General features: G+C 41.0%; 1 protein-coding gene across 3 annotated transcripts in view; it reads left to right on the forward strand.

Annotated features, from left to right (window-relative positions):
* Positions 1–17740, forward strand: part of VEPH1 (ventricular zone expressed PH domain containing 1) — a 193155-nt gene that overhangs the window by 20332 nt on the left and 155083 nt on the right. For all 3 annotated transcript variants that reach the window (XM_037046664.1, XM_037046665.1, XM_037046666.1), the window contains exons 3-4: positions 948–1163; positions 10901–11075. In XM_037046664.1, coding sequence (XP_036902559.1) covers positions 948–1163; positions 10901–11075 — 391 coding nt within the window. The remainder of the gene's footprint in view (positions 1–947; positions 1164–10900; positions 11076–17740) is intronic.

Genomic DNA, 17740 nt, shown 5'->3' on the forward strand with positions numbered 1-17740 from the left:
ATAGGCAGAGTATGTTTTCACCCAGTTGATGGGAATATAAATCAGTAAGATGTTTATGGAAAATAGTTGGGCAGAATGTATCGTGAACCTTACAAAACGTTCCTGCACTTAGCCTCAGAAATTTCCGCTTCTGGGGAATCTAGGCTCAAATTAGTCTGCAGCGTGGAGAGGGCTTCGTGCATAAGACGGCTTCTGCAGCACTGGCTGTAACAGTACAAAGAGGTTGTTAGCACCGGAGCTTGCACTAGAGCGGGAGCTCCGTGGGATCGAGAGCCGGTCACCTCCTATCTGAGGGCACGTGCTGGTGTAGGGTCCAGTCCACCACGCAGAGTTCGCAGTCAGAGCAATTTCCAAACTAAAGCAATGGGCCTAGTTTTCACATTTAGATGTTTTGAAGGGTCATATCATCTCTCAATAAAGATCTGAGGAAGAATTAAAATAAGAGAAATGTAGGGAAATTGAGCTGGGGAACATTAAAATAGATTTGGTAGTTGCTTGAAAAAAAAAAGATGAAATGGTCTGTTCTATTGTGTACTGAGAGAGAAGGCGTATGAAGAGAAATTGGAAGGTAACTTGGAACATTTTGTAAAAGTTACTGAAATGTCAGAGCAAAATAATAATGATAATAATAATGGACTTAGAAACTGAAACAGCCTGAAAACTAAACCCACTTGCAAGTGAATAATGAAGCTCCTTTGGACTCTCACCCCTCCTCCTCTGTGTCTCGGTGACACAGGGACCTCTCCATCTGAGCAGGGTTCCAACTCTGCCCATTCCACAAGCTTCCCGTCTCAAAAGAAGGCATGTGGCATTGGGCTTTACAACCTCACCTCCTAGCACAGGGTTCTGCACGCCTGTTTGCTAAGGGACTCGGTTTGTATTTTGTCATGCCTTTGAAGGATAGCTTTCCAGAGTATTATTTAACATGAAGGTTTTCTTCCACATAGGATTACCAAACCAATAACAATGACCAGGCAGTGGTTGAAATCTGCATCACAAGAATCACAACCGCCATCAGAGAGACAGAGTCCATCGAGAAGCACGCGAAGGCCCTTGTGGCACTCTGGGACTCCTGCTTGGAACACAGCCTGAGAGCCTCCGGGAAAGATGAAGACACTCCCCAAGCAAAAATCGCCTCTGATATCATGAGCTGCATTCTACAGGTATGTCGGTGCCCAACATCACGCTGTTTTATACTGGCTTGGCAATTTAGGGGAACACGTGATGTCTCTGAACCAAGAGCCAATGTTTCTGTAGTGTTTGGCTACTGTCAAAAAATACCACAAACCATCAATAGCTAACCCACACAGGCTAGTCGTTAAAAAACCTACTACATGCAAGATGTCCTGTGAGGAGTTCAAAGGAAAACCCAGCAAGCTCTAATTTGTTTGGAGAGACAAGACATGTACATATGAAAAGCTGACAATAAAGCAATGTGTGCCCAGATTTAAATGAGGAACACTGGAAAATGCAGAAAAGGAGACCTCTTTCATCCCCAGAGACTAAAAACAGGAGTAGAGTCTGAACTGAGGGGCAATGAGCTTGGAATGTGTGGAGAGAATTAACTCAGTCATTTTTAAGTGTATTTCTATGTGCATTGTGAATTCTCCATAATAATATTTGCCTGTTCTGGTCATGTTAAATTCTTTCCTCCGGCATAAACATTATTTTGGAATTTTGGCTCAGCCGCAACACAATTATGTGAGATTGAAACGTTGGGCAGGACACTTAACTTCCTAAACCACGGTTTCCTCCCTATAAAATGCAGATGAAGCAACAGCGTCTACGACAAATTTTACCATCCAGTGATGGTGAAAGGTGTTTCTCCAAAGAGAACCCTGTGATCAAAGAAGTTGGTAAACACTGAGCTCAGTATTTCCCTTTTGAGCCCTCCCAGCGCTTCATAGTATATTAAAGCATCTGGACAGTCCTAGACTAAAGAAAGCCGGCTAACTCTTTAGTGCTTCATTTTCCACTCCGATCTGACCGTGAAGTTGCTCCCGCCAGCCCACCTCTAACACATCATATATGAACAGCCCTCAGGACTATGGTTCCACTAAGCACAGTCCAGGGAATTCTGACTATGTCTAGCACTGTGTGTGGCAGCTAGTATTAGTTTCACTTCTTCTCTTATTTTTTTTCTCACCGTTGTCTCTGCTTTCCTGGAGCATATTTCCTATTCAGTCCAGGGACTGGCCAACTGAACAAAAGACCCTACACACACTATCACACTGTTTTTTAAATGTTGTTTTGTTTTTTATCTCTAGGGTTAAGGATGAGAGGGGAGGAAATGGGGATTTCAATAAAATTAATGAGAGATTAATGTTGCTTGGATATAACCACCAAGAACTAATAAATCTGTTCTTCACTGGTTATCTTGAATCTGTTATTGACATACATCAGAAACAGGTTATTGATTCCAAAGTGCCACCCCAGGGACATTCAGACAGAAACCCACAAATCAGCTGTACTCTTTAGCTCCTGTTATAATTTCGAAACTATTGGTTCAGACCCCAGAGCAGTGCCACCCAGGAAAGGGAGTGTGGGCCATAGACACGAGCCCCCCGTGTCATTTGGAATTCTCCAGTAGCAACATTAAAAAGTACAAAGAAACACATGAAACTGATTGTGCTAATATATTTTTCTTAACTCAGTATATCCAAAATATTATTATTTCAGCATGTAATTAATATTAAAATTAATGAAATGCTTTATATTTTTTAATATTGGGTTGACCAAAGTGTTCATATGATTTTTTTCTGTAAGATAAAAGACACATTTTTCATTTTCACCAATAACTTTATTGATTTGAATACTTTGAGTATGTCAGTTATCTCCCATGTGGTATAAAATTGATTGTTCTCCATTAATGTCTCAATTTGAACGTTATCACCTTCAACTGGTCTACTCAACCATGGAGCATCGTCCAGCAGAAATCTCCAGCACAAAATTCACAAACCACTTTTGACACATTTGATCAGTCATGGCACCTTCTCCATACACTGTACAAATCTTTTCTTTTCAGTTGGATTTTTACTTTTCTTGAAATAAAAGAGCATAATATGCTAAAAATGTTGTGCATTATCTTCTACCTTCAATATTAATATGGTTACACAAAAATCAACCAATTTTGATGTTTTTTTAAATGCATGCTGATATGACAGCTGTCACAATACAAACTAATAAAAGTGTTTCAAATGAAGTTAAAGACAACTAAATGCTACTGGAGCCATCTTACAAAAAAAAACAAATGAACTTTTTGGCCAGCTTATACTAAATCTTATAAATCTGGCGTGTGTTTGAGCATGTCTTACTTTGGAGTACTCAACTTCCCATGGGTAGTGGCTCCCATGGTCGTGCAGTTCTAGAGAGGCAGGAAGATATTCTGGATGGAGATCACATTTGGGCAGTAATTGGGAATTTCACCGATGGAGTTGAGAAAACATTCCAAGGAAAAAAAAAAACAGCTGTGCAAAAGTCGGGATTTATGAAATAGGACCAAGATCAGAAAAGCAGGCTGCTCATCTCAAGTGCCCTAAACTTTAATGCAAAGGAATGTTTCATTTTGGGTAAGGGGTTATGTCTCCTACATAAAACTTGGGGATGGGGTGGGAGAGAAGGCAGCAAATGCTTCTGAGAAATAAAAATGCTAAACTTACCGCTGGTCAAGGACTCAGTGATTCAGTGGAAATGAGTTTGTATGATCGTTGAGAATAGGGTCCTGACAACAAGCACTGATATTTTGGGAAGAGATTGAGAAAAGAGCAAAGGGCTAGGCCTCTTGGTTGAAAAGGACGGGGAACACCAGCCTGTAGAGCCATGGTGGGCCCAGGCTGTCCTTAGTGTGCCCTCCAAGGAGTCAGGTTTTACAGTACAAGGCAGGAAGCCCTTCAGGGAAACTCGCCTTTCAGGGAGGGTTAGCAATTTGTCCCGGCCACCCCTGAGGATGTGACCCCAGAAAGTCAGCTCCAGAACCACAGGCAAGGCTGTGGTTCCACTGCTAGCGTTTAGCTTTCATCAAATTTTCCGCACAATATTGGCTTGCAGGAAATACTTAACAGATGATTTTACCCTACTTGTAATTTGGGTTCTTGTGGGAACCATGTATAAATCCAGATGACTCATGATCTATGCTGTTATTTCAGTATAGATCAACTGTCAAAAGGCATCCATCCTTAGCATTTTTAGCTTGTACCACAGCCAAAAAAAGAAAGAAAGAAAAAGAGAGAGTGATTTCCTCTTTATCCACTCCTTCTCCCCAGATCAGCAACCCCAGCATCAGGCCAGGGCCCCATCAGCTCTTTCCACGCCCTTGCCCATTTCACTCGATTTTTTTTTCTGGGTGTTTCACCGTCATTGTAGACATAAATATGTTCACTCACACAAAAAAACTTTGCCTTATTTTCCTCAAAATTACCTTTTTAAACTATGCTCCAACCTACCCCAAGGGACCATTCCTATTCCTGTTTTATTGTATGTGGTGGGCAAAAGTAGATTCATAGTTACACAAATAAGTAACACAATAATTAATAAGTTTTAATAAAAGAGCAAACTGTGTTGCATGAACTCACAACTGTAAACCTACTTTTGCCAATTCCTGTATTGAATCCTGTCTTTCCTTGGTCCCTAAATTAACATTAAATTAATATAAAATTCCAGAATTCACTCTCTAGAAATTCCTCAGTATAAAATCAGTACAGCTATGCAGCATGCGCTTCTGAGTTCTGCTTTCTCTTGCCTTGGGTGATAGGGTGAGGACAAACTTAACTGATTTTAGAGAGAGGGGAAGGGAGGGAGAGAGAGAGGGAAAGAAACACCGATAAGGGAAGAACCCTCAGCCTAGGCATATGCCCTGACCAGGAATCGAACTTGCAACCCTTTGATTTACAGGAGGACCCTCCCAATCAGCTGAGCCACACCAGCCTGGACTGGGTGAAGACCTTTTACAAACCCATTCTGAGTCCTTAGGCAAGTCTCTCAAACTGTTATCTAGAAAACAAAGGATGAACCAGATCACCTCCCAGTTTGACATTCTGATCGCCTTAGGAGATGCTGAGAGGTGGAATAGCAAAGAGCTTCAGAGCTTCAGGGCCTTATAGTCAGATGCTACGTGTCTTATATAAATGAGAGATCTTTCATTTTATCTCTCTAAGCCTCTGTTCTGACCATTGTAAAATGGGCATAACAAACTCATTGCTCATGAAGAGTATCTTTTATTATAAAAGCAATCTCCCTGTGTGGTTGAGCCACTATCCAGAAGTGCCCATTTCAAACCACAGCTCCCTCTAACCAGGTTTTTGTGTAGAGTAGTCCAATGCCCATTGCTTTGCCCCTGGAAAACTTATGAGGGGGAAGATGCCCTCCACAAAGCACATTACAATCCAGGATAAATCCAAACCTGGAGAGGGTTTACAAAAAAAGTGAAAAGGCACCTCAAGGTGCATTGACACTGCTGATGTACTAGAATGAAATTCTAGAAGGTTCAGCCTCTTCTCCAACTGAATCACTTGGCAGAGCTGTGGTCAGGTTGGCTCTGCATTTCATCTCTTTCTCATCTCCACTCACAGTGCTGATGACCCCTATGAAGAGGAAGATTGCCCAAGGGGGTTATCTGGAGGGAAGAACAGGAATAATCCCCAAATCTACTGTTGGAAAACCAGAAAATACCTGTATTTCTTTTTTAAATATATTTTATTGATTATACCATTACAGTTGTTCTATTCCCCCCTTCATTCCCCTCCACCCTGCACACCCCCTCCCCCACCCTTCCCCCTTTTAGTTTATGACCACATGTCTCAAGTTCTTTAGATTCTATATTTCCCCTACTATTCTTGCCCACCCCCTATCTATTTTTTACCTACTGTCTGTGCTGTTTTCTGTGCCTTCTCCCCCCTTCTCCTCCTCCCACTCCCCTGTTGCTAACCCTCCATGTGTTCTTCTTTTCTATGGTTCCGCTCCTGATCTAGCTGTCCTCTTGGTTTACTTTTGTTTTGGGTGTGGTTGTTAGTAACTGTGAGTTTGCTGTCCTTTCACTGTTCATATTTTTATCTTCTTTTTCTTAGATAAGTCCCTGTAGCATTTCATATAATAAGGGCTTGGTGATGATGAACTCCTTGAACTTGACCTTATCTGAGAAGCACTTTATGTGCCCTTCCATTCTAAATGAAAGCTTTGCTGGATAGAGCAGTCTTGGATGTAGGTCTTTGGATTTCATGACTTAGAATACTTCCTTCCAGCTCCTTCTTGCCTGTAAGGTGTCTGTATTTCTTATTTAGAAGGACCTCATTGACCATTCTCTTTGATTCCACACTTCAGTTTTCTTATTTCTTCTTCCCCACTTAATGTTTCACAAGAATTCAAAACCTGTCCCTGATTAGCATTGCATGCAAAGTGCCTTGGGCAGCTTTGAGAGCATTTCCAATGCAACTTTTAGAGGCAGGACTGCTTGTGTGGGTTTAAGAGTGTATTCAATAGGCAACCCAGCTCTATCATTTACTTGCAATGAGGTCTTGAGAAAATTAATCTTTTTGTGCCTTCATTTTGTCATCTGTAAAATGAAAGTGACAAGAGTAACTGCCTCATGAGTGTGTTGTCAGGATTAAATAAATAGACATTTTTAAATAGACATAAAATCTTTAGGATACAGAAATTGCTGCATGAGGATTGACTTGGATGATGTCGTCATCAGCATCACCTGCTGAAGACTAAAATAGCACTCAACACTTTGTAAGAGGCTACTAACTTATTTATTTGTTGTAGCTGTTGTTCATTGCCTATCTCCCCCTCCCCAAAATGTAAGCTCTTTTTTGTTCACTAATGTAGTCTTAGCACCTAGAACAAGTGAATGACACACAGTAGGTGCTCAAAATAATATTTAGTGGATGAATGAATGAGTGAATAAATGAATGAATGAATGAACAAATAGTTCGAGACAATTGTTTCCTGACTTCCACAACAGCTTCCCTGCTCCCAGAGTGGGCCAAAGTACTTATTCCTCGATTAATGTCACATGAGACAGTGGTGTGAAATGGGAGGAGACCCACTCTCTAATTACATGTCAGAAAACACACTGGGAAAACTTAACAATATGTGCTGTATAGATTTTACATGTAGCCATGCTGCTAAGAACAAAACATTTTATATGTAAATTCAAATTTTGTTTGATTATCTGATCAATGATGCTGGATGAATAACCATTGTATAACTATTTTAATAAATGATGTTTACTATTTCTTGAGACTACTTTTTTACAGCTCTTACTTGAATTCAAGGCCTGAGAGCCAAAGAGCTTTTTAGTTGCTATCACGTCAGATAAATATCTCTTCTACTTGGCTTTATTCTTTTCAATTTTAAAACACTGGGAAACGTTCCCAAAGTACATTTTCAAAAGGAAAATCTCCACCAACAGCTCAAATTGGTGCTAATCTAGTTAAGAAATATAATTCTTGGCATCTGGAGAACAAGGGCCTCTTGTTTTGCTTCTCCAGAGAGTTATAACTGTCCCCGTGAACACATCTTTATTTCTACCCTGTACTTCACTGAACTTGTTTGCTGAGTACTGGGCACTGAGTTGTATGTAAGATGATACACATACCAACATGCTCACGTCTGCACTGTGGGGCAAGATCTATCATAGACTCTGGCATTAACGGCTGCTGCTAAAGTGGTTTATTTGCACAAGTATACATAGGCCTTTCTTCGCATGTGTGCCATCGGCATTCCCAATATCCAAAGAATCCTAGGGATCAAACAGTTGCATGGGCCTGAGATCTACTGCATTAGCAACTCCTTTCACTTCACTTGAGAGCAGAGGGGGTTGTATAGTACCTATCAGGTCCCGGCACCCATGTCTGTCCAGCCTTATCTTGGCCTCCCAGCCCCTTACATCCTGTTGCTGTCAGCAGTGCTCATGGCTTCTTGATACACAAGGAATGGTCTAGACACTGTTTAGAGATTGTGCGAGCCTTTGGTCACAATGCCTTAGTGTTTATATGAACTGCTTGCTCTTTGCATAATGTTTCACTTCTCCTGTCATTTAAGAGATTTTTAGATGGCCTTTGTGGCAGGAAAACAGAAAAACTGAGTGTGTTAAAGTTTTTTTTCCATAATGACATTATACATTTTGGGGGGATTTTATATGTTTCCCTTGGAACTATACTTTACAGACTTTAATAACTGCCTGCTTTTTTTTTCTCGAGAACATCTAGAACTGTGGAAAAAGAATATGATCAAATTGGCTAAGACTGTTATTTCATTGTTGCTGGCAAGTGTTAGTTCGTGCCCAAAGTGCAAAAACATTAGTTGCTGGGAATACTGAGTTCCATTGGCCTTTTACTATGCCTGCCTGTGTCCACAATTAGTTGGAAACACCTGAGTTGTACTTCCCAATGCCACTACCTGTAGTTTCTTAGCAAGTTACAGGTAAATGTGCTTGAAGACCTAGACCTCTGATGGAAGCTGTGTACCTCTCTAGCTGCAAGTTGTTCTTGGCTAAGGACTCAGAGTAGATAAAATAAACATGGGCCTGCAGGTCACTGGAAGCTCTGAGGAGCTCTGAGAAAAATTGTCTGATTGTGTTCTATTCTCAAAATGAGGATTTTGACCTGCCATCACAGGAACAAAAATGTGTCATCTAAAAGTTAAATTTGCAAAAGTCTATACATAATGGGGAAATTGGCTGCCCATAGGGATAACCCAAGAAATTATATAGGTAAGATTGAGGGGGTTAGAAAACATCTAATGCTCTAAGTGAGGTCATATGAATAGAATGTCTAGGGAGCAGGGGTAGACTATGATTATAATAGAGAAAATGGACACATGAATTGGCCTTGCTAAAAACTGAGTGTCTGAAGAGTAAATCAACAAAAAGATGATGCTCACCGTGGAGTCATTATTTTGGCACATTTATCCAGCTCTGCCTAGAGGGTAGGGACTGAATCTGATGAAGTTCCAGTCACTAGAAACTAGTTCTGGTTCCTGATATCCTAATAATGTGAAAGGGATACCCAGGTGTGACCTGGGAAACACCCTGACTGTGGTGAGTAGATTGGCATGACTGATCGTCCACCAGCCTTTTGGAAATCTGTTGGTGTAGGTTAGCTTCAGTGGATCCAAAGGGTTCTGGGGGGCTGACCAAGCACATGCTCAGACTTCCACAGCTGAAGTGAGGGGAGGGGAGCAGCCAGCCTCTCGGGGAGTCCTCACAGTTCAGCATACCAATAATGGTCTAGTCCAATGAGGCCCCAGTTAAATTCACCAAGAGAGGAGCTAAAGGCAAAGCCTAGTATTAGAGAAGTAAGGCTGCAGGCCATGGTCTTCTTGGTAGCTTTATAGTGTTTGGAACTCTAAGAGGTTAGGACAGAAACCAGGAAGTGAAACTGCTACATAAGCATGCTTGGTCACCAAGGAACAGGGTCAGAGCTTTCAATATGGCCGACTTAACGGTGCAATGTCAGATTAGGTTGTCGAATACCTATCTTCTCTGCTCAGAGGTCAGGTTGACTGTTGAGTCCTGAACATGAGTGAAACTGCAGGAAGGGATTAAGGGTGTATCTGAGTTTATCTGTTTTTGTTTCTCTTTCTAAAGATAAAAACTTTTTTTTAAAAAAGAAAGGTTGATGGTAGTGAAAATATACCATTCACTTTTAAGAAAACAATTTGTATTTTTCCAATATTGTTCCCAAATAAGGAAACAATATGCTGATAGCATTATTTTTTACATAAGATATTGATGTTCAGTCATGAGGTAAATCAAGAACAGAGTTATTTTAGAATCCAAAATTCCTTTACTTATGTTCATTCATTTTTTTCTTCTGAATCTCATGAGCTGACACTTTGGGCTTTTGTTTTTGTTTTTAAGATTTTATTTATTTATTCTTAGAGGCGAAGGGGAGGGAGAAAAAGGGGGGAAGAAACATCAATGTGTGGTTGCCCCTTGCACACCCCCATCTGGGGACCAGGCCTGCAACCCAGGCATGTGCCCCGACTGGGAATCAAACCACCTACTGTTTGGTTCACAGGCTGGCACTCAATCCACTGAGCCACACCAGCCAGGGTTTATTTATTAATCTTTAGAGGGTAAGGGAAGGAGAGAGGGAGAGAAACATCAATGTATGGTTGCCTCTTGTGTCCTCCCCTGCTGGGAACTGGCCTGCAACCCAGGCATGTGCCCTGACTAGGAATCAAACCATGATTCTTTGGTTCGTAGGCTGACACTTTAGTTTTTAAGATAGTAGAAAGCAATTTCTTCAGCTTTCCTTGGGTTGGTTTCTCAAGTATAGATCTGATGTTATTTTTCTCATCAGTGCCTCCCGATCACCCTAACAATCAAGTCCAAACTGCTTGATTGGAGGCCTTGCGAGGCCATGCGAGGCCTTTCATAACTACCCCCCGGTTTACCTCTCCAGCCCCTTCTCTTACCTCCCTACCCCAGTTTCTCCACATGTATCACACTCCATCCATGGTGAATGGTTCACAGTTCCCCAAATGCACAGACTCTCTCTCCCCTTTCTGACTCCATGTGTCCACTCTTTTCTTCCCATTACCCAGCCACCTCCTATGCATCCACTAGGTCACAACTAAGACATCCCCTTCCTTGTCCTTGAAGTCTTTCTTGCCACCCCCTGCAAGACTGGATTAGGTGCCCCTTCTTTGCTCCATTAGTACCCTGATCTTTGCCTACCATGGTCCTCATTAGCCTATGCTATCGACTCTCTCTTTGCCTGTAAGTCTCCCTGATAAGAACAAGAGTTCTCAAAAACAATGAAAACAGGGTGAAGCCTTTGTTCTCACGGCTGCACTTTGAGAGCTTAGCTCAAGAAATATTTTTTGGATGAATGAATGAATAAGTGAATGAATAATGGGCCACTTACTATATGTTGTTTTTCTCGCACTTCCTCAGAATTACAACCGGCCCCCCGTGATGACGTTAGCCATCCCCATCGCAGTGAAATTCCTCCACAGGGGCAACAAGGAACTCTGCAGGAATATGTCCAACTACCTGTCCCTGGCTGCAATCACCGAGGCAGACCTCCTGGCTGATCACACGGAGGTGATAGTCAAGAGCATACTCCAAGGTATGGTGTGAAAGCTGAGCTTGGGGAAATGTTTTAGGAGTCGTTTCAAAGTATTTCCAGTTTGTGGGACGTGAGGCCTAGAGTATTGAGGGGTACCTTAGATTCTCTGGTTTCTGACTAGCTAACTTGCGAACACAGGTGCGGTTACTTGGGCTAGGTGAGTCTGTGTCTTTTCTCTGGGCAGATTCAGACTCATTGGGTAAGTTGACAAGCTTCCCTCTCTACGTCTCCCAGTTTGGAGAACTGTTTTCCATGCTTCTTGTCACCTTGTTCATGGACTGCCTATGGTGAGCCTGTCCGTCTGCACTGAGTGAAAAGTGTCCCTCTGCTCTTGGTGGCTGATGGAAAACCCCTTCCTCCTCTAGCTTCCAAAAGCAGGAAACTGTGTAAAGTCTTCATAAATGTGAACATGATTTGGGACTGATTTGTAATTGTGTGAAATACTGTCATAAAAACTCAAATCAGGAGTGAACCCTTCCCCTCTGTTAGCGGCTTTACATTTGCATGAAAGAAAACAAATTACTCCACTCAAAGTATTGCCTTTGTGTTGTTTTTTTCCCTTGGGTTTCAAATCAGAAACCACGTTTTCTTTGGATTTGAGATGAGAAAAATATATAGCATTATTTAATATGCACTGAAGTGTTTGTGGTGCTCATCAATAAAACTGAGTCTCTGGGCACACATTTTACCAACACCCCTCCCCACACGCTCGAGTTGAACACCAGCCCCCTGTAAAGTGCCCCCAAACAAGGTATTTCTTGGCATCCCCTAGGGAGTCCGATGTGTGTGTGCTCTCTTCCTGTGTCCAGACGGTCCACACACCTATGCTGCTGTTCTCTCCAGGCTTCCCAGCGTGGCACACTGTGGTGACGTCTCCCTCCGCCACCCTGGGCCCAGCCAACTCTGTGGCTGCAAGTGCCACCAAGGTCCAAGCAGACCCCACTCCACACTACCCACTGCTGTCCTTTTGTGCTGCTCCATTTGAAGATCAGGAGCCACCAGTCCACTAGTCCCAGGTGGCAGGGCCAGGGAGACACCTGGATTTCTCCTTGGTGTTACATTTTGGTAAAGAGGTCCCAGAACAGGGTTGCTTGCTCTCAGTGCCAGACCGTGTTACCAAGTTTGTGGTCAATAGACAGTTTTGTGTTTTCTAAAATTGCCTTTTCCCTGGGTTTCACTATTGACCCAAGAGTCAGGCTAGAGAGAAATTTGTCCTCCAGTTCTCAATGTGCCTATGGCCTGCCAAGGACCAAGGTTCTGTTTATTGTACTAGACACTGCCAAGAAGAGTCCCCCACCCCCAGCCCCTAGACAAGTGACCAGCCACCCCAATCTTCTGCCAGATACCCAGATATGTCTGAACCCCAGCCACAACAGCAGAAGTTTATCACTCTCCCTGTTTTCCCTTGGAAAGATTTGTCATCAATACTACTAGTCAGTATCATTCTCTTGGCTACAGGATTGAATTGCTAATTTCACTTTATACATACTAAATTTGCTCAAAGTCTGGAAAAGCAATTATTTTTTTCACTACTTTGGCTACATATTTGGAATAAATTTTATAGGAATTACAAACATTTGTACACACCACACATTTTAAATCCATGGTAGTTAGACTCACAAGTAACTGATATATAGAAAAAAAAAATGAATTGTCTCTTTGTAGCTGCCAAGAACTTAGGTCATGTATTTGGGACTTTTTTAAAAATGCACTTTCAATGACAAAGAAATCTTTTGAAATGCAAAGTACACTTTCTTAATTCACTGCAAGCATTTGAAATAAACAAATGATTTGGTTTATTTAATCTGGCACAATGAAAATTACCATAAAATAAATGACAATTTGACCTAAAAGGTTAGAGCTATGTATTTCAGAGTTTGGATTTGTAAGACAGCTATGTCTGTAAAACTTCACGATCAATCACATGAGCATGTCAAACTCTGAGCTTCAAAGCAGCAGTGATCTTGCTATCTCTGAATAGTAAGAGTTTTGCTCTGGAAATTTGTGTCATCAACATATCCTGCCAAATAGCCTTAGAAGACACCAGAAAGATTTCTTTTTTCTTTACCTATAGTTTTCTCCCCTCCTCGACTTACGTTATCTGAATTCTCCTTCTTCCATTTTTCTACTTCTACAGAAAATGTTCAAGTTTACAGTGGCTTAGTTTGAGCTGAGTGTTAACAAGGCTGGAATTATAGAAGTGTCAAATCTTAGGTTGGGACATTAAATAGGATTTAGCTCAGTTACCCAAGCAATCCTGAATCCCCAATGTGTTTCCTTTTACATTATATATAAACATATTTATTTTATTCATTTTGTTTAGACTTTGTTTGTATTCTCTGAACCCTTCCAGTAACAAGGAAATTGTGCAAGGTTCTTCCTTTTGGAGAAAGAATTAAAGGCACTAGTAGAGTGTTGTCTTGATCTGTGCTTGAGAGCTAAGGAGATAGGAACCCTGACTATTTCTCTATCAAATGAGGCAATTGAATTGGTATTTTTAAACCAACCCACTAAATAAAAACAAAAATGAAAACTGTCCCATTTAGTTTTATAGACAAAATATATAAAACATAATTGCAATCTTATCTAAACTTTTTCAAAAAATTAAAAAGACGTACATTCTCCAACTAATTCTACAGGGCTGGTTATCGGCACGATATCAATACCAGATGAGAACAATATAAGAAAGGAAAATACAGACTGATCTCAATTATAAACATAGATACACAAATCACAAATAAAAATTTTAGCAAAATGGTTCTTGCAATGCTTAAAGAAAAAAAAACAGTACACATTTGTTGAGTGATTTCTCTGTACTAGATACCACTGTTTTAATTCATATTATTTTTCCAGTATCTTATAAGGGAGAAATTATTATCCTCATTTTATGAAGTTCATAATGACTAAGTTGAATTTATCCCAGGAATGCAAGGATAGTTTACTATGCAAACACAATTCCCCACAGTGAAAACTACGGGTGGGGGAGGAGAGTCATGTGATCAGTGAACATCTCATAAAATTCAGTACCCATTAATGGAAAAAAATTTACAAACTAGAAATTCAGAAGAATGTTTTAAACTGATTAAAAGCATATATTTCACCACTATATATATGAAGGTCTGTACAGAAAGTATCCAGCCACGTACTATGAAAAATAGAGACATTTATTGGAGAGTGTACAAGATACAAGAAACATTGTACATAGAACAATGAGTCCTCAGCCCCCTTCAAAGTAGGCACCTTGGGACCTCCCACAGTTCTCCCAATTGCCATAAACTGCTCTGTCATATTTTCCTGAATGTTATCAATGGTCTGAAATCTTTTACCTTTCAAAGGTGATTTTAGTTTTTCAACAAACTAGAAGTTGTGGGGCACCACATCTGGGCTGGAAGGGGGCTGAGTCACCTGGGTGATTTGATGTTTTGCCAAAAACTCTGCATGAGATGTGATGCATGAGTGGGTGCATTGTTGTAATGGAGCTGCCAATCACCAGTTGTCCATAGCTGCAGCCCTCTGAATCATCTGAATTGTTCCATGGAGGGATGTTCAAGCTTCATGCAAAATTTGATGCAGATTCGTTGCTCCTCTCAGTCGTTTTGAATGTGATGGCCACACAGTACACATGCTCACTCAACTCCATCTACCGCCCCCACTGACTAGTATGGTGAAGTCTCATTGTTTATGCATGCACATTCCAGTCCACTTTCCTTGGCTGTCAAGTTACATTGATGTCACACAAACCATTCCCATTATATTAACAATGGCTGGACATTTTCTGGACGTTAAAAGCACTCCTTTAAAGTCACAAATGAAACAAGAATGCCACATTAACTTTTATCTACTATGACAGTATGTAACCCTGGTTATGAGAATCAGGAAGAGATAGTAGTTATTATTTCTAAAACATATGATTACCTGTATCAGAAATTCCAAAACTCTTTAGTTAATTGTCTTACATAATAGAAATTTCAGAAAAATTGCTGAAAATGAGGTCAATTTATAGAAACCATTGTTTTCCTATACACCAATAACAACAAATTAAAATGTAAAGTTAAAAATAATAAAGTAGCAACACAAAAGATACCTAGAGAAAAAGATATATGACTTCTGAAAATAAAATAATGAAATTTTATTAAAAGTAATCAAATAAAAAATAAGCAAATAGAGCAATAAACCATGTTCATGGATGGGAAAACTTGATGTAGCAACCATGTCAATTTTCTCTAAGTTAATCTATAAATACAACGAAGTTTTAATAAAATCCCCACAAAGATTTCTATGAAAGATGATAAGCTGATTTTAAAATGATGAGTGAAATATACTGAAACAGATAGCCACAACAATTCTGCAGAAAATGGGGATGTTTGGGAAGGAGGAGAAGGCATTCATTTCCAGATATCAAGACGTTGTAAAAGCATAGTATAGACCTCACCCAGCTTGCAATGGTTTAACTTTACCATAGCATAAAAATGGTATACATTTGGTAGAAAACAAGCTTGGAACTATGAACTTTGATCTTTTCCCAGGCTAGCCATATGCAGTATGATACTTTTCTGATGCTGGGCAGTGGCAGCGAGCCACAGCTCCATGTCAGCCACAAGATCGTGAGGATAAACAACTGATACTATACAGGATATTGTGTTGCCAGGGATTTTTGGATATTGTGCTTTGTGTTTTCACATCCTATCATGTCTACAAAATGCTTATCTGTCTTCTGCTTTTGGTGAGAAGAAGAGGAAGGCAATTACTCTCAAGATGAAATTCAGTATAACTGCCCAACAGTATTCTAATATAAGTGCTCTGACTGTGTTAAATGTAGACTGAACTAAGCTATGGTGTTCAGTAGTTTAGGTATATTAAATGCATTTTCAACTTATGATATTTTCAATTTACAATGAGTTTATCATGACATAAAGCATCTGTTATTAAAAAGGTATAGCGCTAGGACTTCTGGTCAAGATGGCGGCATAGGAAGACATGGCTCACCTCTTCGCACAACCACATCAAAATCACACCTATGATATAGAACAACCATCACTCAGAACTATCAGAAATGGAGTTGAATGGAAGTCTGACAACAATGGAATTAAAGATACCCCATCCATCCAGACTAGTAGGAGGTGTACAAACACAGAACAGGCTGGTACTATATCCATGTGTGGTAGATACAAATTTGGGAGGGATAGCTCTGGAGCAAGGAGTCCCAGATCTATAATAGGGTGCTCAACCCAGGGCTCCAGTGCCAGGAAGATAAGCCTTTACAACTTCTGGCTGCAAAAACCAGTGAGCATTGAGTTGTTAGAAGAAATTGCTGGAGCCCCGAGCAATTTCTCTTAAAGAACCCACACACAGACTCACCTACTCAGACTCACTCCCTCTGGGTTCCAGTGCCAGGGGGATGGCTTGAGGAACACCAGTGGCATGTAAGGGAAGGACAAGGCATCTGGCATCAAGGTGAACAGAGGTCATTGTCCATTTTCTGGGCCCTCCTCCAACAGAGCCAGCAGACTGTTGCTGTATCTAAGATTCCATCAACCTGGCTTACATGGTTAGATCCACTTTGGAGATCCCCATAAATTCTGCCCTCCACCTCAACTTATAGGCCCACCCAAGCTGCTTTTCCATATAAATGACTGGTCTTGGCTCATGCATCACAGCTTCCTAAATCTTCTCAAACAAGCAATAGCTGGCCTCCCAGGCCTGGACTAGCAGCACAGATTCACACTTAGCTTCACCTGGAAATCTCCAAACCTTGCATAAGTATCAGCCACCTCAGATTGCTTTATAACTCAGGCAGAGTGGGGGCTGACCTTGGCCTGCACCACTCGGGAAACCCCAGGGCCTGCACACCCAGTGGACAGCTACAGACCACATCGGAGCACCACCGCCTGCTGCACCTGCACAGCTGATCTCCATGGAGGGTGGAGGGTGGCAGTAAATGATCACAGCCAGTCCTTGCAGCTGACTGGCCTGGGTAAATCCCTTCCATTGATCTGTCAACAGCAGCCCAGGCTCAACTACAAGAGAAGGGTGTACTCAGCCCATGCAGAGAGTATACCTTGAATACCCAGCTTGGGTATTAGGGGAGGCTGTGCTACTGGACCCTACAAGACACCTACTACATTAGGCCACACTATCAAGACAGTCAAAGCATTTCTACCTAATACATAGAAACAAACACAGGGAGTTTGCCAAAATGAGGAGACAAAGAAACATGGCCCAAGTGAAGGAACAGATCAAGCCTCCAGAAAAAGAGCTAAATGAAATGGAGATAAGCAATCTATCAGATGTAGAGTTTAAAACACTGGTTATAGAATGCTCAAGAACTTTGGTGAGGACCTCAGCAGCATAAAAAAGGTCCACTCAGAAACAAGGGATACACTAACTGAAAGAGCAATTTACAGGGAAACAACAGTAAAGTGGATGAAGTGGAAAATCAAATCAACAATTTGGAACATAAGGAAGCAAAAAATAACCAATCATAACAAGAAAAAAAGATAATCCCCCCCAAAATGAGGATAGTATAAGCAGCCTGTGGGACAAATTTAAGCAATCCAACATTCACTTCATAGGAATGCCAGAAGGGGAAGAGAGAGATCGAGAAGCTGGACATTTATTTGAAAGAATAATGAAAGAAAACTTTCCTAATTTGGTGAAGGAAATAG

This window comes from Sturnira hondurensis, unplaced genomic scaffold, assembly GCF_014824575.4.
Source record: "Sturnira hondurensis isolate 20B ecotype Veracruz unplaced genomic scaffold, ASM1482457v3 Scaffold0005279, whole genome shotgun sequence".
In the NCBI taxonomy this organism is placed as follows: domain Eukaryota; kingdom Metazoa; phylum Chordata; class Mammalia; order Chiroptera; family Phyllostomidae; genus Sturnira; species Sturnira hondurensis.